Source organism: Mandrillus leucophaeus, unplaced genomic scaffold (assembly GCF_000951045.1).
Source record: "Mandrillus leucophaeus isolate KB7577 unplaced genomic scaffold, Mleu.le_1.0 Scaffold324, whole genome shotgun sequence".
NCBI classification, from domain to species: Eukaryota; Metazoa; Chordata; class Mammalia; order Primates; family Cercopithecidae; genus Mandrillus; species Mandrillus leucophaeus.
The window spans coordinates 956,837-984,389 of NW_012103410.1; the positions used below are offsets into that span (position 1 = coordinate 956,837).

The window sequence follows — 27,553 nt, forward strand, 5'->3', positions numbered from 1 at the left end:
AATTCAACCAATATTAATTCAGTTTCTGCTATAAGAAAGTGATTTTTACTGTGTATTAGGACATTGATTTGACCACTTTCAAAGTGACCAAATAGAGGAAGCTAAAACAAAAACAGAAAGTTTCTTTCTTTTACATGTAGTAGGAGTCTGGATGTCAGACAGTCCACGGCATGGGTCTGCTCTGTTATCCTCATCGTGTGACTTACATCAAGGGTTCCAATGCTCCAGGCTTTAGCTTCTCTTAGAAAGTAGGACAGAGAAAGAGAAAGTGGAAGGCAAGCAGCTTCCTTTTTTAGAATGTGACCTGAAATTTGATTCATAATTTCTACTCACATCCTATTGGTCAGAACTTAGTCATGTGGTCATCCAAACTTCAGTGGAGGGAGAGAAATGTCTCTGGCTGGAGAGTCTGTGCCAAGCTAAAACTTGGCATGCTTTATTACTGAAAAGAAAAAGAAGAGACGGGGTGTTGGGAGTATTAGAACTCTGCCATAGTTGAGAGCCTCAGAAAACAGAAATATTTAAGACATGATTCCTGCTGTCCAGAAGCCTACAATCTATTAAATAGTAAGGAAGATAAACAAAGTACAAAAATAAATACAGTAAAAGGAAGAATGTAAGCATAGTCTCCTTTAGACTAGTATTTAGAAACACATTTAAATATAACCCAGGAAAGAGTCTATTTTAAGGACTCATGAAAACCAGCTAACTATTAAGGTTAAGAATGAAGTGATTAAAATCATTCTTACGGGGCTTCCTCCCCTCCCCACCAACTTACTATAGTTTGGAATTACACCTTCTTTTTGTTACCAAAAGTATTGAATCAAATGTTTTAAAGAGTTGTTTTGTGTTTTCTCCCAGTATCATTGAAATTTTTGCATTTTTTTCTTGAACAGCATCTGAGAATCTGCTGTTACTTGTGGCAAGTCAGAACAAAATTATTGCCGACAGTGTCACCTCCCAGGTCCACAATATCTATTCATTGATCGAGAATGGTTCTTACATTGTAGCTGTTGATTTTGATTCAATTAGTGGTCGTATCTTTTGGTCTGATGCAACTCAGGGTAAAACCTGGAGTGCGTTTCAAAATGGAACGGACAGAAGAGTAGTAAGTACATTTCTGTTGACCTTTGGCCTGGCTAGTTCCCCTGTCTTGGGTCTGTTTGCTGTTATTCACCAGTGAGAGAAGGCCCTACCTCATCCGGGTAGCTCTCATGGTACCTTCTGGGCCACATAACACCCAAGAGACTTGCATGTTCATAACTATGAATTTATGGCTGTTTTCAATAGGAGGGTGGCCTCTGAAGGCAGATGTATGATTCTGAATTCCAGGTCAGTGATGCAGAGACCTCACAATGTCTTTAAGTTTCCTTTTGCAGTCTTTTCTTGTGGATGAGAGCAGAGGAAAATGCAGGGAAGTTAAAGGGTTGCTTTTCTTAACTTTAATTTAGTGATATTTCTCAATCCATCTCCCAGAATTTCAGTTTCTTGGCTCCTGATAGTTACATTTCCTCTGCCTCTTACAACTTTATTTTGTAATTATTGGTGCTTAATTAACAGAGATATTATTCTTTGCATGCAAACACTATAACGTTTTGTAATGTTGCCAACTAAGCAGATGGATAGAACTTTTGCTTAGTTGCAAAAACTTTTGAAACCAAAACGAAACTATGCACTAACCCAACAATGAAGTTCTCTTAGAATATTCAGTGGGACAAAATCTTGTATACTTTTCTCGGAAAACCCTACTGTTGATTTGGTGGTTAGCTACATGAGAGGACAAAATTTTCTAATCCTGACAAGTAATTATAGGACAAGTTAGATGTTTTAATCTAGATTGTTATATAATATCCATGTTTGCATTCATTTATTTGCTCTAGAAATCAGTCTTTATTCACTTTTGTCTTTAGGTATTTGACAGTAGCATCATCCTGACTGAAACTATTGCAATAGATTGGGTAGGTCGTAATCTTTACTGGACAGACTATGCTCTGGAAACAATTGAAGTCTCCAAAATTGATGGGAGCCACAGGACTGTGCTGATTAGTAAAAACCTAACAAATCCAAGAGGACTAGCATTAGATCCCAGAATGAAGTAAGAATTTTTTTTTTTTAATTATGTTGCCTTGACATGGTTATGATGAGGGAAAAACAACAATAACATGATGTAGCTGATATGCATGTTGCTGATATGCAAAATTTAAAATGATCCCTTGTTTAAACATGGTAGGTGTCCAACTGGGTATTGCTATGTCTCCTTCATCTGAATTATCCTCTTCATAAAGTATATAAGAGCAATTGATTGTTTACTTTTTTTTTAGATCACATTGATTTATTAGCTTGGCAATACAGTTTTCAAAATGTCATATAGTTAAAAATTAAGTTTCTGGCCGGACATCGTGGCTCACACCTGTAATCCCAGCACTTTGGGAGGCCGAGGCCGGTGGATCACTAGGTCAGGAGATCGAGATCATCCTGGCAAACATGGTGAAACCCCGTCTCTACTAAAAATACAAAGAGAATTAGCCAGGCATGGTGGTGGGCGCCTATAGTCCCAGCTACTCGGGAGGCTGAGGCAGGAGAATGGCATGAACCTGGGGGAGCGGAGCTTGCAGTGAGCGGACATCATGCCACTGCACTCCAGCCTGGGCGACAAAACAAGACTCTATCTCGAAAAAAAAAAAAAACAACAAACATTAAGTTTCTAATTACTGCATGCAGTAATAGTCCATAGAGGGGCCAGTTTGATGTAACTTTGATAACTCATGATTATACAACAAAAAAGCTGGATTTTTCTGCTTCAGTTTTATGTAGTTTATGAGAGCTCCCTTTTAAGTCATATAAGGAAGGCAGTTTTTGCCTACTGGTCCTAAAGGGAAGGTAGACAAATTCTCCCATGTGTTTGGAAATCTTTGAGGGCTTCTCTCCCTGAATTTACTTATATTTGATAACTTAGATTTTTTGCTGCAGGGCGGCAAATTAGGCAAGTTATGTTCAATGTGATGTTGACTTCCTAGATATTGTAAAGTATTACACACCAGTGAAATTTATGATGAATCCGTGATGAAGAATAAATTGATTTCCTTATCTAAAAACATGACAGGGTAGACAAACAAGGACAGATGGATTTTTCTAGATCAACTATTTGTGGATTATAAACAAACATGAATTGGCATTGAGACGTTTCAATGTCATAATGTAGTACATTATGACATTATGTATTACATGTTTTATGAAACATTATAAAAATACCCAGATGGGTTGTGATTGTGTTATGACAGTTTTACTTTGTGATGCTTAGAGGAAATAATAAACTCTGTGCACATATTCTGAACCAGAGATTATTTATTTTAAGCAGGGCATAAACAGGATGTTGTATTATTTAAAATGACAGTTATTTTAAATATTTAAATACATCCCCTCCAGTTGGTAACTCGTTTTCTTTCCCAGTGAGCATCTATTGTTCTGGTCTGACTGGGGCCACCACCCTCGCATCGAGCGGGCTAGCATGGACGGCAGCATGCGCACTGTCATTGTCCAGGACAAGATCTTCTGGCCCTGCGGCTTAACTATTGACTACCCCAACAGACTGCTCTACTTCATGGACTCCTATCTTGATTACATAGACTTTTGTGATTATAATGGACACCATCGGAGACAGGTGATAGCCAGTGATTTGGTAAGTTAGTGGTGAGGAAAACCAAATTAAAACTACAGTTGTGGATAGGTAGAAATCACACGAGTATCAGAAAAGGTAAGAAATTGATTTTTGTGTCATAGACAATATCAGGTCAATCCAGGAAATAACCAGCAACAGTGAGACGCAGTCTATCCCATATGAATAACAGGAAAATGAATATTTTCATTCCAGTTCGTGGTCAGATTGTGCCTTGTCCAGGGAGGATTTTTATAGCTCGTGTGATTTAGTTGAGCTGTAGATGTGAATCTGTTGCTTCTATACCTTTAAAAATGGTGTCAAGTGGCCAGGCGTGGTGACTCACGCCTGTAATCCCAGCACTTTGGGAGGCTGAGGTGGGTGGATCACCTGAGGTCAGGAGTTTGAGACCAGCCTGGTCAACATGGTGAAACCTCATCTCTACTAAAAATACAAAAATTAGCCAGTGTGGTAGTCCACGCCTATAGTCCTAGCTACTCAGGAAGCTGAGACAGGAGAATTGCTTGAGCCCGGGAGGCAGAGGTTGCAGTGAGCTGAGACTGCATCACTGCACTCCAGCTCAGGTGACAGAGTAAGACTCTGTCTCAAAAAAAAAAAAAAAAAAAATTGTCAAGTAAAAATTTATAACTTAACTTGGCCAGGCACATTGTCTCACATCTGTAATCCTAGCACTTTGAGAGGTTGAGGTTTGGTGGATTGCTTGAGCCCAGGAGTTCAAGACCAGCCTGGGTAACATGGCAAAACCCCATTTCTACAAAAAAAAAAAAAAAAATTTGCTGGGCATGGTGGTGTGTGCCTATAGTCCTGGCTACTTGGGAGGCTGAGGTGGGAGGATCGCCTGAGCCCAGGGAGGTCAAGGCTGCAGTGAGCTGTGATTGTGCCACTGCACTCCAGCCTGAGTGACAGAGTGAGACCCTGTTTTCAAAAAAAAAAAAAAAATTAACTAGATTTATGTTTCTCAGTCCTGTTCTTTATGTAATATTTTTTATTCAATAAATTCTAATGAATTTATTTTCACAAGTTAAATGGGAAAATAAAGAAAATACGTATTTTATCAAAGAGCTATTATTGAACCCGATTAAAAATAGGAATGCTTTTACAATGTTGGTGGAGTGTAAATTAGTTCAACCATTGTGGAAGATAGTGTGGCAGTTCCTCAAGGATCTAGAACCAGAAATACCATTTGACCTAGCAATCCCATTACTGGGTATATACTCAAAAGATTATAAATCATTCTACTGTAAAGACACATGCACACATATGTTTATTGCAGCACTATTTACAATAGCAAAGACTTGGAACTAACCCAAATGCCCATTAATGATAGACATATACATCATGGAATACTATGCAGCCATAAAAAAGAATGAGTTCATGTCCTTTGTAGGGATATGGATGAAGCTGGAAGCCGTCATTTTCAGCAAACTAACACAAGAACAGAAAACCAAATACCGCATGTTCTCACTTATAAGTGAGAGTTGAACAATGAGAACACATGGACACAGGGAGGGGAACATATACACTGGGGCCTGTCGGTGGGTGGGGGGCAAGGGGAGGGAGAGCATTAGAACAAATACCTAATGCATGTGAGTGTTAAAACCTAGATGATGGGTTGATAGGTGCAGCAAACCACCATGGCATGCGTATACCTATGTAACAAACCTGCACGTTCTGCACATGTATCCCAGAACCTAAAGTAAAATTTAAAAAAATAAATAAAAAATAATTTTAAAAAAAGAAAAAATTGCCATTGTATGGTTGCTGTGACTTGAAGGAAAGATGCACCTAAACTGTAACAGATTGATGTGAATCAGTGAGTGGCAGCACAAGACAGTGGAAATAGCAGGCACAAGGGTGCTGATGATGGAGTGAAGTCTGGGGTGTGGGAGTGGGAGATGAGGAGTCTCTAAGCTCTCTAGTTCCATCTAACTTCTAACTAGTAGGTGATCCTGATAAGTCATCTTGCTTTTTGTGCTTCAGTTTTGTTTTCATTTGTAAAATAGATGCCCACTGTAATTACCAAGACAAACATAAAGAATAAATGACATGTGTATGTGAAAGGATCTTGAATGGTTTAGTGGGATATAGGATGAATTGTGTATTTTTTGCCACTCTTTTGTACCATGACTTCCTTGTGTTTTTATTTAATAATGACATGCTAAAGGAAAGCATCTGCTTGAGCACATATCCTCTTTGACTCAGTGCACCTTGGCTTTGATTTTTGGATGAGGTCTCACTGTTCTTTTCTGCCTCACAGATTATACGGCATCCCTATGCTCTAACTCTCTTTGAAGACTCTGTGTACTGGACTGACCGTGCTACTCGTCGGGTTATGCGAGCCAACAAGTGGCATGGAGGGAATCAGTCAGTTGTAATGTATAATATTCAATGGCCCCTTGGGATTGTTGCAGTTCATCCTTCGAAACAACCAAATTGTGAGTGGTACAGAGAAACCTCCTGCCTGGGAGTAGCTTGGAAAACACTGACGCTGGGAATGCTAAATGCACACTGTTACAGACCCATTTGTTTGGGCAATACGTTTTCTTTTTCTCTTTACAAACCACCCCACTCTATACTTTCCCCAGTCCTGACATTGCCATTACTTTTATTTACCATGGAAAATTCAAACCTTGGATATAACAACAGCACATCTGAATTATATCATTTCAGCATTTGGCTACTACCTCTGTGACCCTCACATGAGTCTCCGTTTCCTCAGCTGACCAATGGAGTACAGAACAGATAGTGCCTTTGATCCTCTTACCGCTACCACTCTGTGATTGAAACAACTTACTTTTAGGACTAGTTTATTATGGCAGCACTGCCTTCTAGGTGCTCTGCTGTAGCCAGCACGAGCCGTCCTAAAGTGCATGGTATGGGTGGCTAGGTGAAAGATTTGGCATCCGTACTGTTCTTTCTGGTGGGAGAGGGAAATAAGTCACTTGATCTTCACTTAACCCTCTCTTCTCAAAACTCTGCCGTTGTTTCTCACACACTTCAGCATGTGGTCGCTGCTATTTCCCTGTTCTCTTCTCCCACTCGCTGTTGCCGCATTGGATTTCATTACGGTCTAAAAGCACAGCAGGCGACTCCCGCCTCTCAGCTTCTGCGCTAGCTCTTCCCTCTGCCTGGAACATCTCTCTTCCAGATCTCTGCATGAGTTGCTTAGCGTGTCATTTAGGATTCTACCCAAATGTCACTTTCTCAGGGAGGCCCTCATTGACCACGCTACCTAAAATAGCCACCCCCTCATAATTCTTTTGCTCTTTACCCTCATGTTCTGAAATCTCTCTCGCTGTCTCTCTCAGTTTAGTTCTGTTCCTTTTTGCTCGAATATATACTCCACTTTTATAGCGTCCCCAGTGCTTAGAATGGTGTTTGGTATACAGTGAGTACCTACCATTTTTCTGGTGAATGATGGATTAATAATCTATTAATAGCATGATATGTGTAATAAGAATATACAGGACTATGGAACATCCTGTGTGGGGGGGCCACACAGAATCCTGATTTTCAAGGTGCAGAGAGACACAGAGATATCATCAGTAGAAAAATAAAAGATTATTATCTAACTAAATCTGGAAAACTCTAGGTAAACTACAAGGTCACACATCAAACACACAACTTTTATTTTAATGCAAAAAGATCTCTTTTAGGTCAGGCAAGGAGACAGATTACTTGGCATCATATTTCTATTACAAGTTCCAGATTATTCAGTGGCTGTTTGTTCATAATCTAGTTATAGACTGGATTGATCTGTAACCTTGAGTCATTCTTCTCTCTCATGCCCGTTATGAATTCTAAGTTGAAAGCCTAATGCTAGGGAAGTTGAAAGTGTAAGTAGTTCAGTGAAAACAAAACAAAAGAAAACAACAGAGGTAACGACGTACTTAAGCCCCTCAGTACTGGGGCCTCTGGGAGGACGCTAAGAGCATGACTCTGTTTTGATTTTAATGTGGTGGTTTTCCACTCACTGGTGCTTTCTTACTTTCTCATACAGCTGTGAATCCATGTGCCTTTTCCCGCTGCAGCCATCTGTGCCTGCTTTCCTCACAGGGGCCCCATTTTTACTCCTGTGTTTGTCCTTCAGGATGGAGTCTGTCTCCTGATCTCCTGAATTGCTTGAGAGGTATAGTATGCGCCTTATGTGTACTCTGAAGACGGATCTGGTCATAGTTTGTGCCAAGTAGTGGAAACTCTAAACCCAATTGCGACTGAACGTGTGCTGTGTCCTTTGATTCCTCAGGTGTCTGCAGAATGATGTGTGTTGTATGGGGTGATGTCACTGAGTGCCTTGGTTGTAATATAGTTTCTGTATATGGAACTAATGTTATCTGTGCATGTGATTGAACAATCTGTAACCTCACATTTTCTCTCACCTGGGTACAGTTAGACTTCTCTGACAAGCCATGGTAATGGGAAGTTCCAAATTCTGCACCTAAGAAGTAAACATTCTCAATGTTTGTGTACAGCTTCATTTTTCATGTCCATTGTCTCTTTCTCACGCTTTTTTTTTTTTTCAGATAGGGTCTTGCTCTGATGCCCAGGCTGTAGTGCAATAGTGTAATCATAGCTCACTGTAGCCTCCACTTTCCAGGCCCATGTGATTCTCCCACCTCAGCCTCCTGAGTAGATAAGACTAGAGGTGCACACCACCACACCTGGCTAATTTTTGTATTTTTTGTAGAGATGGGGTTTTGCCATGTTGCCTAGGCTGGTCTCCAAGTTCTGCCCTCAGGCCATCCACCTGCCTTAGCCTCCCAATGTGCTGGGATTACAGACCTGAACCGCTGCACCTGGTTCCATTGTCTCATTTTCATTCTTATAACCAATAGTTGATGAGTGTTCTAGCCTGGGTCTTCTGACTCCAGTTTCAGTACTGTTACTATTACCATCTGATACTTTAAGAAGGAGACTTGTGTCTGTATGAGATATTACAAGTGACTATTTGAGCAATTTAATCTTTATCTCATCCTAGAGATATTTTATTGGGTCAGTTGAAGAGTATGTGGAGGATTAGACCAAGTACTTAAGGGAGTAAGAAAAGAAGGAAAAGTTGCAGCTGGTTCACAAAAGAGATTTCTTCTGGAGTGTGTACTTGTGTATAATACACTTAAAAATATAATTTATTATTGCTTAAAAATCTAAGAAGTTACTCTAAACCCAAGTTCCCTTTCATTTCTCAGTGAAGTGAGTGAATATATTTTGATACTGATGAAAATTGTTGTAGACAAGTTCAGCTTAAATGTTTAATTATCACATATTCCTAAATTAAGAGATAATAGAGTCGTAATCTAGAAGGAAATCTAGTCCTAATCTAGAATGGAAAATATATACTAAATTCAGGAAACTTTTAGTGTTTAGATATTATGCAGATGTAGGCTTACTGAAAAGCAAATTCCATCAGCATGTAATATTGTGCAATGATACTTTCATGATGAAAGATTTTAATTATTGGTAATTCTCACAGAGGGACTGGCATTTGCCATTTTTCCTCAGAGACTCATTAGGTACCTAATCCTGGTTGACATTGTTTAATTTAGTGTGTCCCTAGAGTCTTTCAGGAGAAGATTAAACTGGGCTGTAGACATTTCAGATACAAAGCATTCTTTCAGCACAAAAAGATTGTTGAACTGCACATTGGGGGTTGCTGTAATCAATATTACTCTCTGATGATGATTGATAAGTGTTAATTTTAAATAGCGCCTTTTGTTGTTTCACAAATAATTCCACTAGTGGTTCTCTCATGGATTGACTTTACTGAAGAGGAACTTTTTCTTAGGATTTCCCTGCTGGTTTCAGAGCACTAGCTGAGTAACTGATTGCCAATATATGTTAACCGAAAAAAGGTTTCCACATCTTTTTTCCCAACAAGAAGTTTAGAAAACTTGTTAACATTTATAGGTGGAAACATTTTACTTGATTTGACTGTTGAATAGCTTTTAAACTGGTGTTTACTAAGTGGCTGGAATATATGTGGAAGTGCTTCTGTGATACTGTTAAGTAAAATAAGCAGATATCGCACAATATTGGCCCTGTAAAAACATGCATTAAAAAAGTCTGGAAGCAAAAACACACAAGTGCCAATAGTGGTTACAGTTGGATAGGGCAATTATGAGATGGTTCTGTTTATTTCTAATTTTATGTTCTAGTGAGTGCTTTCTCTCTATGAGACTTTTTAAATTCTTTAGAAAATAGATTCCTCACAATGCCAAAACCAAATAAACAAACAGAACTCAAGCCAAACATCACCTCAGCACCCCTAAAATTACTCCAAATACAAATAAGACTTCAGACTCAGTCTTGGGCACAAGGCACTTGCTTCAGTAATTTTGTGCAAGATAAGAGAACACTCCTTGTCCTTGCTCCAGCGAAGGCTGCAGTGCTGATCAGCTTGTGCAGGGTATGACTTAAGGAGGACCTAGGTTTGGGGATCATATATATTGTCATTCAATTACAACATTGATTTCCCATTCCTGACTATAATGTCTTCATGACTCTGCTGACACTAACATTAATGGCATTATGACATGGAAAATAGAAATGAAGAGATGATCTTTAATTTCAAAAAACAGAGACACACTGACCTACTTAATTGTCACCACCTCCTGAACTCCTTTCCATGCAACCCTAGATGCCTCTGTGCCTACCCCTTCGTGCCATTGTCATAATGAATTGTTAGGGCTCGTATACTTGGTCTTGCCCTCTAGATGCGATGTTCCTTGATGATAAAGCCTCTACCTGTAGATGTATGCTTATTGCCTGTGGCACTTCATGGTACATGGTGGCACTCAGTAAATGTTGAGTGAATGACAAACTCTCCAATATCCATTTTTGTTCCTTCTCCAGTCCTCTGTTTTTTACCCATTTGCTCCTTAGATATGTGTGCAGTGTGTGAAATCAATTCTTTTTGCTTTCCCATATAGCACTTTTCAGGCACCTCCCTGTGCTACCTGTTGTCTTACTGGCCACTTCCTTTCTATTACTCCCCTGGCATCATCCCCCACCATGACGCTCACAGTTTCAGCCAGCGCAGCGTTATAGGAGATCATGCTCTCTGGTCCATTGCCTGCAAATGTTCATCGGTGGTAAATGTTCTCAGTACACCAGCAGTTACCAGATAAAGGGCTTGAGACATGATCCCCAGGAAGGAGTAGAAGCAGATGGTGCTTAAGGGAAGAGTGCCATGGAGGAGTCAAGAAGGCCCGTGTATGATGGATGAGATAAGCAAAGTTTTTAGGCCCTAAACAATGCTTTGGTTGAGAATTACTCCAATTAAGCAAAGGGAGATGAGCCATTCAAAAGGGCAGAATCAGGTTTTGAGTGAGTCAGAATTTAAAGTCCCCCATAAAACTGGGACAGAAGTATTGTTTCTATTGAGCCAATGAACATTAATAACATATAATCAATACATACTTAAATATCATTGCAAGATAATTTCTTGGTACAGCTGAAACTCATAATCTAGCTTTTTTTTTTTTAATTGCAGTTAAACCAAATGAAATGAGTGGTAATTTGATACTCAATAAATAGTACCTGGCCTGCGGTATTTGCAGTGTAGTGATGAAAAACGTAGATTCTGGAGTCCAGGAGGCCTGGTTGTGTGACCTTGTTTAAATTGCTTGATTTCCTTGTGTCTTATTTGCAAACTGAGGGAGGACCTGTCTGACAAACAAACTTAGGAAACTTGAGGGAGATAAATTAAGGGAAATATTTACCTGATCCATGCAGTATGGCGCACATTCTCAATCAATGAGAGGCAATTTTTATTGCAATTGCAGTTTTTCAGAAGAGAGGCAACGTGGAGCAGCTGAGAGAGGAAGGGCTTGGAAGTGAATGGGCCAGGGTCCATCTCCTATTACTGTTTCCTGCAGAAGTCACAGAGCTCCTGCAAATCTCATTTGCTCCAGCTGAAAACAACTTTGCAGGCTTGTTGTGGAAGACTATACATTGCAGTACTTGAAAAATGTAAAGCATTACTAGTTGCAAAATTTACATTAGACTAAATTTAAATTTGTCCTAAGTTAATAAAAACCGGGTTATTTCTCAGTAATAGAAATGATAGGAACAAAGAAAAGCTAATGAGATGTGAAAATAAGTGAAGAAAAAATGACCAAGTCATCCTGCTGAAGATGGAAAGTTTCCCAGATTATAAAAATAATGAAAACGTCATGTTTAGCTTATGAAAGTTATGTAATGATTGATTATTTTATACTTTGTCTTAATATGTGATGTATCTTATACATATATCTTAACACAAAACTTAGATTCAGAAGTTTTCCTTTTCTCAGAGAGGAATTTTAAAACCCCACTCTTGATGGGGATCAGGATAAAGATTAAATTGTTTCTGAAAAAGGAACTTTTATTATCTGTTAAGGTGGCTAAGTGAACTGATAGTTTAAGATATTATGGGAATGTTTAAATTACAATGTGTAGACAGTTTTGAGAACTTTGGAAGATACTATTTACATATTCACTTCTACATTAATGTAGTCATGTGGTCATCCATTTAGTTAACAAACATTTATTGGGCAAATATTTTATGCCAGGCTCTGAGTACCAGGCCCTGGGACACAATAATAAGCAAATCAGACACAGTCATTGACCTTTGGGAGTTAAAATCTTATGGGGAAGAGAGACACTACTCAAGTAACAATTGATGGGATTATACATTGGATTGATTTATTAAGGTCTCAATAAATACTAGGCAACACTTTGTAGTGTTGTTTTATTTTCTGAACATTCTTAAAACTAGTAAGCTGCCTTTCACAAGAATAGTCTAAATGATTTTTTTCACTTTTTTTTTTTTCAAAACTCAACTCTCCTTTCCCTGAGATCAGTGTTAGTGAGGTTTGTCTGTGTGTAGAAGTGGAAGAACCTCCTGTCTGTGAGGTTTAGCAAACATGGGTGGTTTATCAGTGTAAGGACTCAGTGAAGAGTAAGATAAATACCAACCTGCCTTGAAAAAGTCTAGACAGTGTTGCATGTGGGGTTGGAGGTCTTGTGGTCCAGCAGCCCACTGAAACCCTGTAAAAGGCCCATGCTTGTCTGATGAAGTACATTGTATTTATTGCTGCAATGCTGCAATATCATTTTAGCCCATATGATGGTAACAGGCTACTGCCTTCCATTACTCTAAATGTCTGGGAATAGTGGGATATTATTTTGACTGATATTCTTCTATTTTCACAGATGATCAACCTTTCTTAATAACTGTAAGGCAACATATAATTTTTGGAATCTCCCTTAATCCTGATGTGAAGAGCAATGATGCTATGGTCCCCATAGCAGGGATACAGAATGGTTTAGATGTTGAATTTGATGACGCTGAGCAATACATCTATTGGGTTGAAAATCCAGTAAGTTTTGAATAACATTCAAAGTATATAATTTATTCTTGAAGAGCCTGCCTGCACTAATTTTTTTTAATATGCAAACTTTTGTTGAAAGGGAAACGATGTGGAAATAAATTTATCCCTAAGTTTTTTGATTCAATGAGGGGTATAAATGTGAGCTTGGTCTGGAGCAAAAATCATAAAACTCTTTAGCTTTAGAAAGAGAAACAAATTTAAGCTATTGTGTATTATTTACTTATTCACCAAGTATTTTCTAGAAGTGCCTATGATTTGCCCTGCACTGAATTACCTGCTTCTGACCACAGTATACATGCCAAGAAGCAGCAGTCACAATGCTTGCTGGGATTATGCATTGGATTGATTTATTAAGGTCTCAACAAATACTAGGCAACTCCCTAGAGGAGTCTTAAGCTAGTAGAAAATATTCGACGAATATAAAAACGATCAAAACTCAAGACAAAAGTAGTAGTTCCCTAAGGGAATTTAGCGAAAGCATTTGATGTGGTTCTGGGGCCTTCCTTTAGAATATTTGCCTCTAGGGTAAGAATGAACACTTTTCCAGTTCTCTTCCTCATAGGACATTTTCTTCAACCTTCAGGGAAAAAACCTGTAAGAATAGGGAAAGGGCAAGGAGACTATAAAGGAGGAAGAGAAGAAGGATCTTTGCGTTTCGTGTTTGTCACCCATATACAAAATATACTCCTAGCCTTCTGATCCACATCTGTGACTTGGGTTTTTCTTATGACTCATATGCTTGTGGTAGTTAAGAACTATCTCTGTAGCCAGTACTGGAGATAGCTTGAATGGTAAGCCTTGTGTATTCCAGTGACACACTGAAAAATCGTTTGAAGCCTACCCAATGGTGCTGAACCTTTGTTTGCCTTTCCTCTGAGTGTAAGGAGTGTTCAAGAAATACAGCAGCTGGCTGTAGCCACAGTGAAGAAAGGGTTCTTATGTAGGAGCCATGGCCTTGGAACTGCTCACCTCCCCTTGTCTTTCTTTCCAGGGTGAAATTCACAGAGTGAAGACAGATGGCACCAACAGGACAGTGTTTGCTTCTGTATCTATGGTGGGGCCTTCTATGAACCTGGCCTTAGATTGGGTTTCAAGAAATCTTTATTCTACCAATCCTAGAACTCAGTCAATTGAGGTAATGATTCCATAATACTATTTACACAAACATTGGATTTAAACTGATGTAAACTCTAGTATCAGGAATAGATCTCATGTGGATTTTGGAATCATTTTTAAGCAAGAAAAAGGGAAAAGATACTAGTGTTAACTATCAAAGTCTCTGAAGTGAAAGAGGAAAACCACCTTAAAAAATTCTTTTTTTTTTTTTTTAGACGAAGCCTCACTCTGTCACCCAGGCTGGAGTACAGTGGCATGATCTTGGCTCACTGCAACTTCCAGCTCCTGGGTTCAAGCAATTATCCTGTCTCAGCCACCTGAGTAGCTGGGATTACAGGTGTGTGCCGCCATGCCTGGCTAATTTTTTGTATTTTTAGTAGAGATGGGGTTTCACCATGTTGGCCAGGCTGGTCTTGAACACCTGACCTCAAGTGATCCGCCCACCTCAACCTCCCAAAGTGCTGGGATTATAGGCATGAGCCACCGTACCTGGCTGGCAAAAATAAATTATTTGAACTTTCTATTGCTTTATTTTGTTTCCTCCTAATTATCAATACTACCTTGTTGCTATAAAAGTATTTTAGGTAATTTAAAAAATAATATATAAGAAGATCAATAAAAGTTACATAGGGAATTCAACATAAAGGGAAGATTATGGTAAGCAGGGAATTTTTACTGTGTTTCCTCATCTAATCTTCAATGCTATTTCAGTTCTCAACCAAATTTATAGTTTGCCTCTGTTCTTAGATGGAAATCTTTCTATGGCTCCAGTACAGTTTTTCTAACAGCAAAACAGAAAGTAGAAACTCGATTCTAATTCCTCTGATACTCTCTTCTTCAAGATAAATGTTCTTTTTACTCTAATTCCCAGAAGAAATTCTAGATGAGGCACAGGTATGAAATCACATGAAGGAAGTCAGAGGTAACTTGACTAGTGTTGGTTTGCTCCACTCTGAGAGAAGGATAAAACATGGAAGGGATTATTAATTCATAATAATTTTGAAAGTGAAACTTCTCAAAGCAAGGAGAAAGTTTTGGTGGGCGATAGTTAGCAGAGCCCTGACAATCCACTGCTTTAGGTGAGCACCAGCTGGCAAGCTGGTTTTTCTTTGGAGCATTCAGAAAGACACTGAAGATGAGGAAGGCACACAGCAGCCTGGTGGCTAATTTAGAGCACCATCTACACTAAAAAGCACTCTCTGTAGACTAAGAACACAGCCTATGTAGAGTTTGGTACTATCTGAGGTTTCACGCATCCATTGGTGATCTTGGAATGTATCCCCCATGGATGAGTGTGGACGACTGTTTTTATTTCTGCCAAATGAAGAAATAGGGAAAAGGTGTCCCAGGCAGAGAAAAGAGCTCTCGCTGGAACAGTGCTTGAGTTTACAAAGATCTTTCACTAGCATCTAATTTAATCCTCGCAACATTCCTGAGGGCAGGCAGGTGTGGTAGCCATTCGTGATAAGAGGGAAATTAGCAGTATGCACAAATATCTCAAACTGGGTAGAATCACCAGGTGTTAACGTGAAGGGCCCCTTGGAGACTCCTCTGTTCAAGCTCTATTTTTTTTTTTTTTTTTTTTACATAGGAAACCAAGGCCCACAGAAGCTAAGAGATTGTCTTAAATGGTCAGCTTCACTGCTCTAATTCCCAGGCAGTATTCTCTCTTTGCACTTTTATAAACTACAACTCTGGCAATCCAGACTGGTTTAACCCTCTTTGACAGTGGCAGAAAATACTTTTCATGATTTCAACTAAAACTCTCATCCTCCCATTAAACATAGGCAACATTTACTGCCTAAGACACTTACTACGAAACTCACATCTCTCTAGAGTCCACCCAGTGCAAAGCTGTCTTAATTCCAAACGGCAATTAATATGCTTTTATTTTATCTCTTGGTCTCTTGATTAGTAAATGGGGTTCTTTTCTTTTAAACTGATAGTTTTCCAAAAGCAGGGAACATGTCTTTCCCATTAGTGTTAGGTACAATTGCAATAGCAGCCAGTTGGAGAAGAACTGAGCATGCATGTGTGTGTGGATTGGTAAGGCCACTTTAACCACATGAACCAAGAGTTTCTTATTATGCCCCGATGCAGTGAGGTACAGAGGAAAGATACTCTGATTTGCAGTCCAAAGACCTGGCTTTGAATCTGGGTTGCTTGCTTATTTTATTCATTCACTTAATGAGCACTAGGAAATGCTTTCTATGGATCAGCTGGTCCTGGATATTCCAAGATGAATAAAATATTTTTTTTTCCTCTCTTTAAGTAGCTGACATATCTGTGAGATAGATACATAAACAAATACCTGTGCTTCAGTGTCGTAAGTGTGATAAGGCCAGTGAATATAAAGTGCTAGTGATTGGAGGCAGAGGTATAAGTGAGGGGAGAGAGCATGCAGACTTCCCGTTCGTGGTTACTTGTGAGCTGAGTCTTGAAAGATGACTAATACATCCTTCCTTATCCGAGGGTTTCACTTTCTGAGGTTTCAGTTACCTGCAGTGGCCTGAGAATAGGTGAGTACAGCACAATAAGATATTTAAAAGGCGAGAGAGCGAGAGACCACATTCACATAATTGTTATTACAGTATATTGTTATAATTGTTCTATTTTCGGATTATTGTTAATCTCTTACCATGTCTAATTTATAAATTAAACTTTATCGTAGGGGTGTGTGTGCAGGAAAAAGCATAGTAGACTTCAGTACTATGTGAGGTTTCAGGCATCCACTGGTGATCTTGGAATGTGTCCCTCAGGGATGAGGGGGGACGACTGTTTTTATTTCTGCCAAATGAAGACATAGGGAAAAGGTGTCCCAGGCAGAGAAAAACAGTTGAATAAAGACCCTGAAACATGGAAATGCATTTTGTGACTGGGGACAGCACTGCATTTTCTCTACTCATGAGCTATTTGACTATTTGACCTTGGACAAATTAACTTCTCTGAGCCTCTGTTTTCTCATCTGTACAGTGGAATTTATGGCTCAATAAGTAAAAGTACTTCATAACACGGAGGTATCCTGTAAATACAGAGTGCTGTTTCCCTCAAATGATCGATATTTTTAGAAGATCCATAAAAGACCAATGAGAATAATGACCCAAGGGCAAATTGCCCTTTTAATGGTTTTACTGGTGTTTCCCCTTGGGTCATTTAAATTGTAAGTAATTCTTCTGGGTGATTGTTGGATTAATTAAGAAAATAGGAATCATATTCACTTTCTGTTTACCTGTATAATATGCCTTCCTGCCTAAGAGTAGTTCGCGTTTAACTCCAACTTGAAAATAAGAGAAACGTTGAAGAAACTATTATCCACTAGGGGTAGCTGTGCGCCCATCCACTAAAAGAAATTTTATAGCTGAATTGTGAAGCCTACAGAGTGGCCATGTGAGAGAGAGCTCTGCATATTCCAGAAAACAAGAAAAGGAACTTTGAACTAAAGAGATCCTTAGTCGTAGGAAAAGGAGAGAAATTGTAGCAGAAAGAGGCAAACTGAGAAAAGAAAAGTTACCTTAGTCCAAGCAGGAGTGAAAGATACCAGACAATAGAGAGAAAAAAATTTAGGGAAAAGAATGAGGGAGAGAAGAAGAATGTGTGTGTGTGTGTGTGTGTGTATGCGTGTGCACGTGTGCACATGCATGAGAGATGGAGAATCACAGATAATCTATTTGTATTGAAAAGCAATTTTATAGAAAAACCTTAATGCAAAAATCAACAGGCATTTTCTGATTTCTTACTAGTTGTCTCTTAGACTGTCTTAGGTACGTATTAAAATAGCTTCATTGCAATAAGAAACTTCCTTCTAGTTCAATAAACCATATTTCTATGTGCTGTATCAGGGCCCTGTTAGCACTGCGATTGTAACAGTAATAATCACAAACAGCCTTGGGAAAGCCACTAAACCTCTCTAGGCCTCTTTTTCCTCATCTGTATTGAGAAAAATGATGGGATCTACCTCACAGAATTGTAAGGATCAAATACAATAATGTTTGCTCCAATACCTCATACATAGTATGTGACCAGTAGATGGACCAATTAAACAATATAAGTTTATTGAACACAGTTGTGCTGGGTGCTGTGCTAAGTGCTTTACCTGTATTATCTCTTAGACTGAGGTCTGCGCAGAAGATAATGCTTTCATCCATATTTGACTGATCAATTTCAGAGAGGTGAATTTATTTGCCTCAGGTTGTACAGTCAGGACCTGGCAGGGCAGAGATTTCAACTCATGTGTTTCAGCTTAGGTTGTTGACTTGGAACAGAATTCACTGTACCTCTGAGTAAATTTGGACTATTTTGATTGACTGTGTTGGCAGTAATTGGCCACCAAGTGCCACGGCCTGGTCATCGGGGTGCAGGAAAGCTGTGGGTTCTCATTTGTCTCTTCCAGAGATTTCTCTTAGCTTTCCTGAAGAATTTTTGCAGTTTCTTCAGGCAGTGGCTCTGTATGTTTTCCCAACTGAGTCTTCCTTTTATCCATAAAAATGTTCCCTCCTGAAATTTTAGGTGAATTGGAAGTAGGAACTTGGGAGGTGATTTTACTTCTCTTACTCTCCTTTTCTATTGAGCTAATTTCCTCATTTCCCTGAAGTGCAATAGAGATGATCTGAAATCTCATGCAAACCCTCTCTCGTTCATCCCTAATTGTGCTTTGGAATTTGTTTTGTATATAAGTTCTCCTTCATCTCAGTTTCCTTTGGTTCCCCTTATGAAACTCAGTTCTAATAAGTTATTTTATGCTATAGGTTTTGACACTCCACGGGGATATCAGATACAGAAAAACACTGATTGCCAATGATGGGACAGCTCTTGGAGTTGGCTTTCCGATTGGCATAACTGTTGATCCTACTCGTGGGTGAGTATTCATAAATGGCACATGTCTTCTATGCAGCATTGTTCTTGTTAATGCCAGGGTCTGACAAAATGGAAGATTTCAAATTTAGGACATCTTCTGATTTCATATGTTAACATTTGAATAATAATGGAGCTCAGTGAGAAAGAGAAATAGCTCTGACCTGTATTTAGTGTGCAGGAGACTGTTTATATTTTATTCTGTGGTCTTCAAATGAACAACACTGGATTTAAAATTAATTCCAAACAAGCAAGACTTTTAGGAATTTTAAAATAGCATTATAAGAATTGACAATATATTCTGACTTTGAAAGGACACGGAAAGCTCTAAGGGAATGTGTAACATTTGCAATAGACCTTGAAGGATGAGAAGCCTTCTAGTAGGCGGAGAATGGGTTGCAACCAGGCAGTGGTTCTTGAGGCCGAGGGAGCAATGAAGGCACAGAAGTATGGCGGCACTTAGCATGATTGTGGGGAGAGCTGGAACCAGAGGCTTAGAGTAGGGAGCTGTTGACCACATGGGAGATACAGTAGATAAGGTCATTTGGGGACAAATCATGGAGGGCCTTTAATATCATGCTAAGGAATTGAACTTTATTCTTTTGAGTAATAAGGAGCAAGTAGGGATTTTTTTTTTATTTCAACCTTTATTTTAGATATAGGGGTCACATGTGCAGGTTTGTTACATGGGTATATTGTACCCAGATAGTGAGCATAGTACCCAATAGTTAGTTTTTCAACCCGTGCTCTGTTCTCTTCCTCCCCTCTCTAATAGTCCACAGTGTCTATTTTTCCCATGTTTATGTCCATGTGTGCTCAATGTTTAGCTCCCACTTACAAGTGAGAACATGTAGTATTTGGTTTTCTCTTCCCAGCAAGGAATTCTGAGGAAGGGAGTGATAGAACCAAATTTGTGTTTTAGAAAAATTGGTCAGGATTGATGTGGAGAGAGGCCAGGGCCAGGGAGACCAGTTAGGAGAAAATGGACTTAATGGATGTCAGCTGGAGTCCTCTGGTCTGTTTGATTGGCTATTTCATTCTGTTGATCTACTATACCATATTATAAACCAGAATAACGAATTGTAAAATATAAGCATTGATTTTTTTAAAAAGAGATTGTCACATCATTCCAAGTGGATTTTGGCTTAATGTTTGAAAGTCATCAGATTCTTAGGCCTAGGAGAGCACTGAAGAAGTAATTTGTATTAGCTGTTTCAGACAAGGATGACATGGAAACCAAATCCAATTCTTAAACGGCACAAGAAGCAAACATTCTATTCTGTGCCTGCTGGCTTGTACTAGTTTTCAGTTATTCTTTCTAGAAGAAGGACCATCTTAGGTTTTAAATTCTACTTTTGAAACTCAGGTTCACTTATTATTTATTTTTCATTTATCAGACATTTCTGCATTGTGCACGTTTTTGGGTGGTGTATTAGTTAAGATAGGCTAACTGTTGGAGCAAATAAACTCCAAAATATGTAATAGCTCAAAGAAAGTAGAAATTTATTTGTGTTTTATATGGGCAGTGGGGTTTGGGCAGAAGATGGGAGGAAGCTCTACTCTACATAGTCATTCCAGGACCCAGGCTGATGGATGCTCTACCATCTTCGGTAGGAGGCTTCCTAGGTCATTCTAAGTATCAGCATCTTTTGAGCAGTAAAGGAAAGAGCATTCAGAAATTTGCTGGGAGGTTTTTATGAGCCAGGCCTACAAGTAGTGCACACCACTTCTGCTCACACCCCTTAAGTTACAATTGGGTCACGTGACCACAGCTAACTGCACAGAAGGACATGCAGTCCACCTATTTACCTAGAGAGAAGAGGAAGACATTAATTTTGGCAAGTGGAAGCAGTCTCTTTCATGGGGCCATGTTGGGGAGTTTCGAGGGTGGATACAAGGATTAAAGACCTAATTTGCAACCTTTGCAACCTTAAGGATTTATGGCTTAGTAAGGAGGGTAAGGCCCGTGTATAAAGAACAATAACCCAGGTTCATATATGATTAAGAGCCATAAGAGAGGCTAAAAATATTGGGATGATAGTGCTATAAAGAGGCGACCTTTCAGCTTGGTGGAAGAGATATCATTTGGACTGGATCTTAAAGCATAGCTAGAATTTCACTAGGCAGAGCTAGCTTTTAAGATATATCATGTGATATGAAGGATGGAAGGTCAAGAGCAAAGGGACAGAAAATAGAGTGTTTGTTCAAGTGACTAAGAGCAACCCAGTTGGGTTGGGAGACGATTAGAAGAGCTTAGAATTTTGTCAGAGGACATAGGAGGAGAAAAAAGACAGAGACTTGAGGATCTAATGTCTTGGATTCTCAGTGAAGAGAAAGTCTTGAGAAAGTTGTGGTAAATGTTACTGAACCAGTTTTTGCAGAAAAATATCTTTGTGGATGATCATTAATAAAGAGCTGAGGCGATCACAGAGTCTCTGGTGATATTCGAGAGAGGATGTTCAACAGAGATAGTAGAAGTTAAAAGAATGGAAGGAGGATGAGGAAATGTGGATACTCTTTTAAGAGTTTTGTATTGGAAAGTTAGAGAAAGATAAAGTTGTAGGTCAAAATGTAACAGGAAAATGTCTTTCAGAATAGAGAAACCTGAGCGTATTCTTTAGCAGCAGATGAAAGATCAATGATGAAGAAATAATTGATTGAGAGTGAAAGTTATGGGGAAGGAATTAGAAATTTATGAAGAACAGGAATGACTTGAAAGAGTCAATATGGGGAACATGATATAAAATCTGCTAGGGATGAGAATCCTCAGCTTAGATTAGGAAACTTAAATTTTTAGTGAACTCAGAATTCACGAAAGTTTTGTGCTATGTCCAGGAAATTCTTGGTAACCTGAAATGGGAGAGGAGAAAGAAAAAAAAAAATGGCAGAAACCCAGGGTTGGAGATTAGCTTAGGCACAGTGGGAGCCCAAAAGAATAAATAAGAATATTGTTGAAATGGTTACATATGATGTCCAGGTGTAGAGGGACTGGAGGGTTGGGAGCTTAGGCAGGGTTTAAGGGCAAAAAACAAGTTTAATAGGAAAAATTAAAGCAAGGAGGAAATGAGGTTTTGGTCAAAGCAGAGCATTTCAGAGTTTGAGAACTTAGAGGCAGAGAAGTTTAGAGTTGAAGATGAAATTCAAGGGATGGGCATATTGATTTGGTGGTGGAAGAGGTAGGTGAATAAAGACTATTTAAATGAAGGGGTTTGAGGACTTTTCAGAAAAGAATGTAAGGGGATTATCTATTGAAGATATAGAAGGAGGTGCAACCAAAAGGAATTAAAAGTTGGGTACAAGTCTAGAAGTTTTTCTTCGGTGGAAATGGAAAGCAGCCCTTCATATACTTTAATACATTTTTCACATATCATGGGTTTGGCAATGCTGTGTGATTATGGTTCATGTGTACATGGTCGCTGTGAAATAGAAAGAAAAAAGAAGTCCTCCTGACCCCATAACAGCATGATGATGAGATTCCACTCTCACAGAAAAGTGTTACTCATTATTTCTCCTATTTTCTGTGTCAGTTTTCAAAAGTCTTTGCATTTTTCATCACAGAAATCAGGTTAGGTGATTAAGTAGCTGGTTCTGTGGTAGATGGTGATTTGGAGAAGAACTGAATGAGGCCTGATAAGTGATCAGGGAGTGTACTTGGCAGCTTTTTATATTAGCTTTGGCCTTCACTATGTACTGAAGATGGAGGGATTATTGATGTAGGCTTCTTCCTTGTCATAAGCTTCCCACACATATGACCTTGCTAAAGGTTCAGCTGCCAGTGGGAAACGCTAGCCTCTTATTCCAGACACCATTTTAAATAGCCTCTACTCTGATTATAGCTAAGAAATAAATATACTGACATTGGTAGAACACTGGTGAAATACCCCTCCACATTGTATGCAGTGAGATATTGATTTTCAGCTTTTACCCATTATATTGTGAGCATCTTGAGGACAAGTAATACACATTGTCATCTATGTCACTGACTCAGATCCACCTTCTGTTTTGTTACATGCTGGTGTTTTTCATGGTTGTAGGAAGCTGTACTGGTCAGACCAGGGAACTGACAGTGGGGTTCCTGCCAAGATTGCCAGTGCTAACATGGATGGCACATCTGTAAAAACTCTCTTCACTGGGAACCTTGAACACCTGGAGTGTGTCACCCTTGACATCGAGGAGCAGAAACTCTACTGGGCAGTCACTGGAAGAGGAGTGGTATGAGCACCCTTTCAGTTTTTGGTCTTTATGCTGAGCTGGCATAGCTGATGCTGAGTGTTCTGAGCTGTCAGGCAGTGGTTCTTGAACAATCTTACTTGGTAACTTGCCCTTTCTCCCAATAACTTCTTTCCCTTGCACATACCTTGCCCCTAGCTGAAGTTCAGTTCTTTAGAGTATGTACATACTTCCCTGTAGGGTAATGTTTATTAATTTTCCCACCAACGTTTGTTTTTCTTCAGGATAAATTAATTCCATTTGTCATTTTTTATTTGTCCTTTCAGAGCCATTTCTTTCATGGTTTAGTGATTTCAGTGTTTTTCTTTGAAAGTACTATGGGTTCTCCAATTATACGGAATATATATATACACACCTATATATAGAGAGAATATATATAGAAAAAATATGGAATATATATCTATACTATATGGTATGTAGAATCTATATAGATGCTATATATGCTATACAGAATATATATCTATTATATTTGTAGAATATAGAATATATATTTATGGAATACAGAATATATATCTATTATATATAGAATATAGAATTTATATACCTGTATAGGATATAGGCATATTCCATGTATCTACCTATGTGTGTGTGTATGTATGTATGTATCTATTTATTTAATGTAGCAAGGTTCTGAGCTCAGCATCCCCTCATAGCTACACATTCTTCTCTAATATTCTAACATGATTAATACACATGTGAAATTTTCTTTAGTGGTAATTTTCAACTCCAAGGTTGGGTTCATTATATTCTACAATAAGAAGCAGAAACTGTAAAGTCTCATTCGCTCATTGAAATAGTATTTGACCTTCACTGCTGTGCTTATGTAGCTGGGGCTAGGCACATAGACGGTGCTCAATAATAATTACTGATGAAGCATTGCTTTGGGTGCTGAATTGAATATATGCTAGTCCCTCCCTTGCTTTTTAACAGTAGTTATTTCAGATCCTTGACATTGATGCTTTTCATAATATTGTGCAGTAGGTTTGGCTTTCAGTTCATTGTTTGTTCAACAAGTACTAACTTCACTCCAAATATGGACCTATAATGATGGTAAGCTTTGGAGATTAAAAAGAAGTGATGATGTGTGTGAAAACACTTTGCAGAGTTGGATACATGTGTGCAGTGATGAGGAAGCTCTTGCTACATGGTATGGTTTCTGTACGCACATCTGATAGGACACAGCTTCTGAATCTGCGAGCTTGTTAGTGGTGTGACTCTCCAACCTTTCTCCTAGTGTAGTTCCCTTATTTCTCCTTCACTCTCCTGGTTTAATCATCACCAAATCCTGCAATCCATCCTCAGCCTGTCACTCATGCCCAGATCTTTTCTGCCACCTCCACCATTCTGAGCAACCTCTCTCTGGCCTTGACTAGGCATGGCCTTCAGTGGTGAAACCTGTTTTCTTGTTGGAGACATGTTTTCTTCATAAAGCCACAGTCAGCAAATTGGATCATGGCTCATCTTGGAGCCTTGCCCTGAGGACTAGCTCCCAACACTTCTGTGAGGTTGCTCAGCTAATCTGGCCCTGGTCTCCGCTCCCTCTGCAGCGCTCCTCCAAGCTCATGTTCCTTATGTTCTAAATTCTAGAACTTTGATCAGTTTCTAGGGCACAACAACTCTTGTAACTGCTGGGCTACCTTGTCAGCCGTGGCAGTAAAGCAACACTTTGTGTCTCTCACCAATACCCAGCCCAGATCCTGGCACAGAGCAGGCACTTGAGGCAGGTTTTTGGAGTGAAATTAAACCAGCTACATCTATATTTCATTTTTCTTCCAGAAGAAACTGACTACTTATCATTTGCCCTTAGGGACTTTATTCTTGTGGTTCTTTTCCAGTTTACCAAAGCCATTTTGATTAAAGCTTGTTATCTGTTCCAATATAATGGCACCATTTTTGGCCGCGTCCCGTCTTGCTGTCCTCTGTGGTTGTTTGGGGGCATATTTCCAATCTCTATTACATAAATTGTCAGTGAAGCTGTTAAACTCAGGGTGAGTCGGCTCCTGTGCAATGGTTCACACTTAGATTTTTGAGTACATCTTTGACCAGAATATCACATGCAGAGACTAGTGGTTTAGCTCCCTTTTCTTCCCCATGCCACCTGAAAAGGTTGACTGACTCATGTGAGCTCTGTCTTCATTATCAGTGAAATGGGCATAGTGACATTTTCCTGACCTGCTGCTTAGTGTAGTTGTGATCAAATCGGAAAGTAGATGTGAAAAATCTCTGTAAGGGATAGAGGGCTGGATAAATGTGAGACATTATAATTAGGGGAATATTAATGTTTAAATATTCAAAAATTTCACTGTGAATCCATGAAACTAACGAAAATTCCGATCCTTTAGATTGAAAGAGGAAACGTGGATGGAACAGATCGAATGATCCTGGTACACCAGCTTTCCCACCCTTGGGGAATTGCAGTCTATGATTCTTTCCTTTATTATACTGATGAACAGTATGAGGTCATTGAAAGAGTTGACAAGGCTACTGGGGCCAATAAAGTAGTCTTGAGAGATAATGTTCCAAATCTGAGGGGTCTTCGAGTTTATCACAGACGCAGTAAGTATTTGTCACTGAAATACATTTGTGAGTGTATAATGCATATTCACACATAACTTACATTTGTAAGCACACACCCACACAGAGTTTCATGTACATACACGTGCATGCAAATTGAAATTACCCAAAATATTTAAAAAATGATAATGAAGTCTTAAGCATGGTTAAGTGCCAAGGGCTAATTTGGCATCCGAAAGGCCAGATTGACTTTAGTGTAAGTTTATTCTGTTTCTCTTTCCATTACTTTCAATTCCTTACTTTGCTTTTGCTTCACAGAGCTCCCTGACATATTATCTGTTTTCTATTTTTGTGTTACTTATTAGAATATAACCTCCATAAGGGCAGGCATTTTGTCTGTCTTGTTTGCTGCTCAATACTCGGTGATTAGAATAGTGCTTGGCACATAGAAGGTGCTCAGGGCATATTAGTTGGATGCCTGCTGGAAAAGTGTTAATGGGATGGAATTTTTAGTCTTAAAAGGAATACTTTTGAATGTTGCCTATTTCAACATTTTTTTAAAAGATAATCTAACTTCTGATTTACCCCTTTAAATTAGTGTTATGATACAGGTAGTATTTTTTGATGTATTTTATAGCTTTCGTCTTCAGCCAAAGATGATCAAACAATTTGTTTCCTGTCCTATAACCTAAGTTTGTCACTAGGTATTTTTTTTTAACTGCATGTGAAAGAAACACATGCAATAAAAATTAATTTTTTATTCCTATAAAGAATATTCTTTATTTTTTTATTTTTCCATAGGTTTTTGGGGTACAGGTGGTATTCAGTTACATGCGTAAGTTCTTTGGTGGTGATTTGTGAGATTTTGGAGCATCCATCACATGAGCAGTATACACTGTACCCTATTTGTAGTCTTTTATCCCTCACCCCACTCCCAGCCTTCCCCCAAGTCCCTAAAGTCCATTGTATCATTCTTAGGCCTTTGTGTCCTCATAGCTTAGCTCCCACATACCAGTGAGAACATACGATGTTTGGTTTTCCAATCCTGCGTTACTTCACTTTGGATAATAGTCTCCAGTTTCATCCAGGTCACTGGGAATGCCATTAATTCAAGGATTATTCTTTAAATCTTCTTATTTCATATATTTTAAAAAACAAATAATCACATTATTGATCATGTAACTGAACATATTCTTTTAAGTGCCAGTTCATAGGCAAATTATGAACAGATTTATATACTGACCTCCATAATCCTCACATGATTTGTAGAAAAAAACAATTGAAGCCCCATTCCCTAACTATTATACAATAGCTGGGTTACTGGTTTCATACCTTTAGGTGTTATTGTATAAGCTCTAGTCTCTCCAATATTGTTTTTAGATTAGCTCAGCTACTATATGTTGGTTATTAATTTTTAGAATAAATTGTTTGGTGACCCAATTAAAGAAATTTGAGATGGAGTGGCGAGTAGCTAGGATCAAAAGTTACAAACAGATTTTGTTTTCATTTAGATACTGCGGAATCCTCAAATGGCTGTAGCAACAACATGAATGCCTGTCAGCAGATTTGCCTGCCTGTACCAGGAGGATTGTTTTCCTGTGCCTGTGCCACTGGATTTAAACTCAATCCTGATAATCGGTCCTGCTCTCCATATAACTCTTTCATTGTTGTTTCAATGCTGTCTGCAATCAGGGGCTTTAGCTTGGAATTGTCAGATCATTCAGAAACCATGGTGCCAGTGGCAGGCCAAGGTATGCCAACTCCAATATAAGTAAGATTTGACTTCATCTGGCAC

The 27,553-nt window shown here is 38.9% G+C and overlaps 1 protein-coding gene across 1 annotated transcript in view; it reads left to right on the plus strand.

Annotated features, from left to right (window-relative positions):
• The window catches only part of LRP2 (low density lipoprotein receptor-related protein 2), a 214,594-nt gene that overhangs the window by 104,076 nt on the left and 82,965 nt on the right, over positions 1-27,553 (plus strand). The window contains exons 27-37 of the mRNA XM_011988152.1: positions 897-1,108; positions 1,911-2,095; positions 3,451-3,679; positions 5,934-6,111; positions 7,677-7,805; positions 12,869-13,035; positions 14,039-14,182; positions 18,909-19,018; positions 23,049-23,226; positions 25,587-25,800; positions 27,270-27,509. Coding sequence (XP_011843542.1) covers positions 897-1,108; positions 1,911-2,095; positions 3,451-3,679; positions 5,934-6,111; positions 7,677-7,805; positions 12,869-13,035; positions 14,039-14,182; positions 18,909-19,018; positions 23,049-23,226; positions 25,587-25,800; positions 27,270-27,509 — 1,986 coding nt within the window. The remainder of the gene's footprint in view (positions 1-896; positions 1,109-1,910; positions 2,096-3,450; positions 3,680-5,933; positions 6,112-7,676; positions 7,806-12,868; positions 13,036-14,038; positions 14,183-18,908; positions 19,019-23,048; positions 23,227-25,586; positions 25,801-27,269; positions 27,510-27,553) is intronic.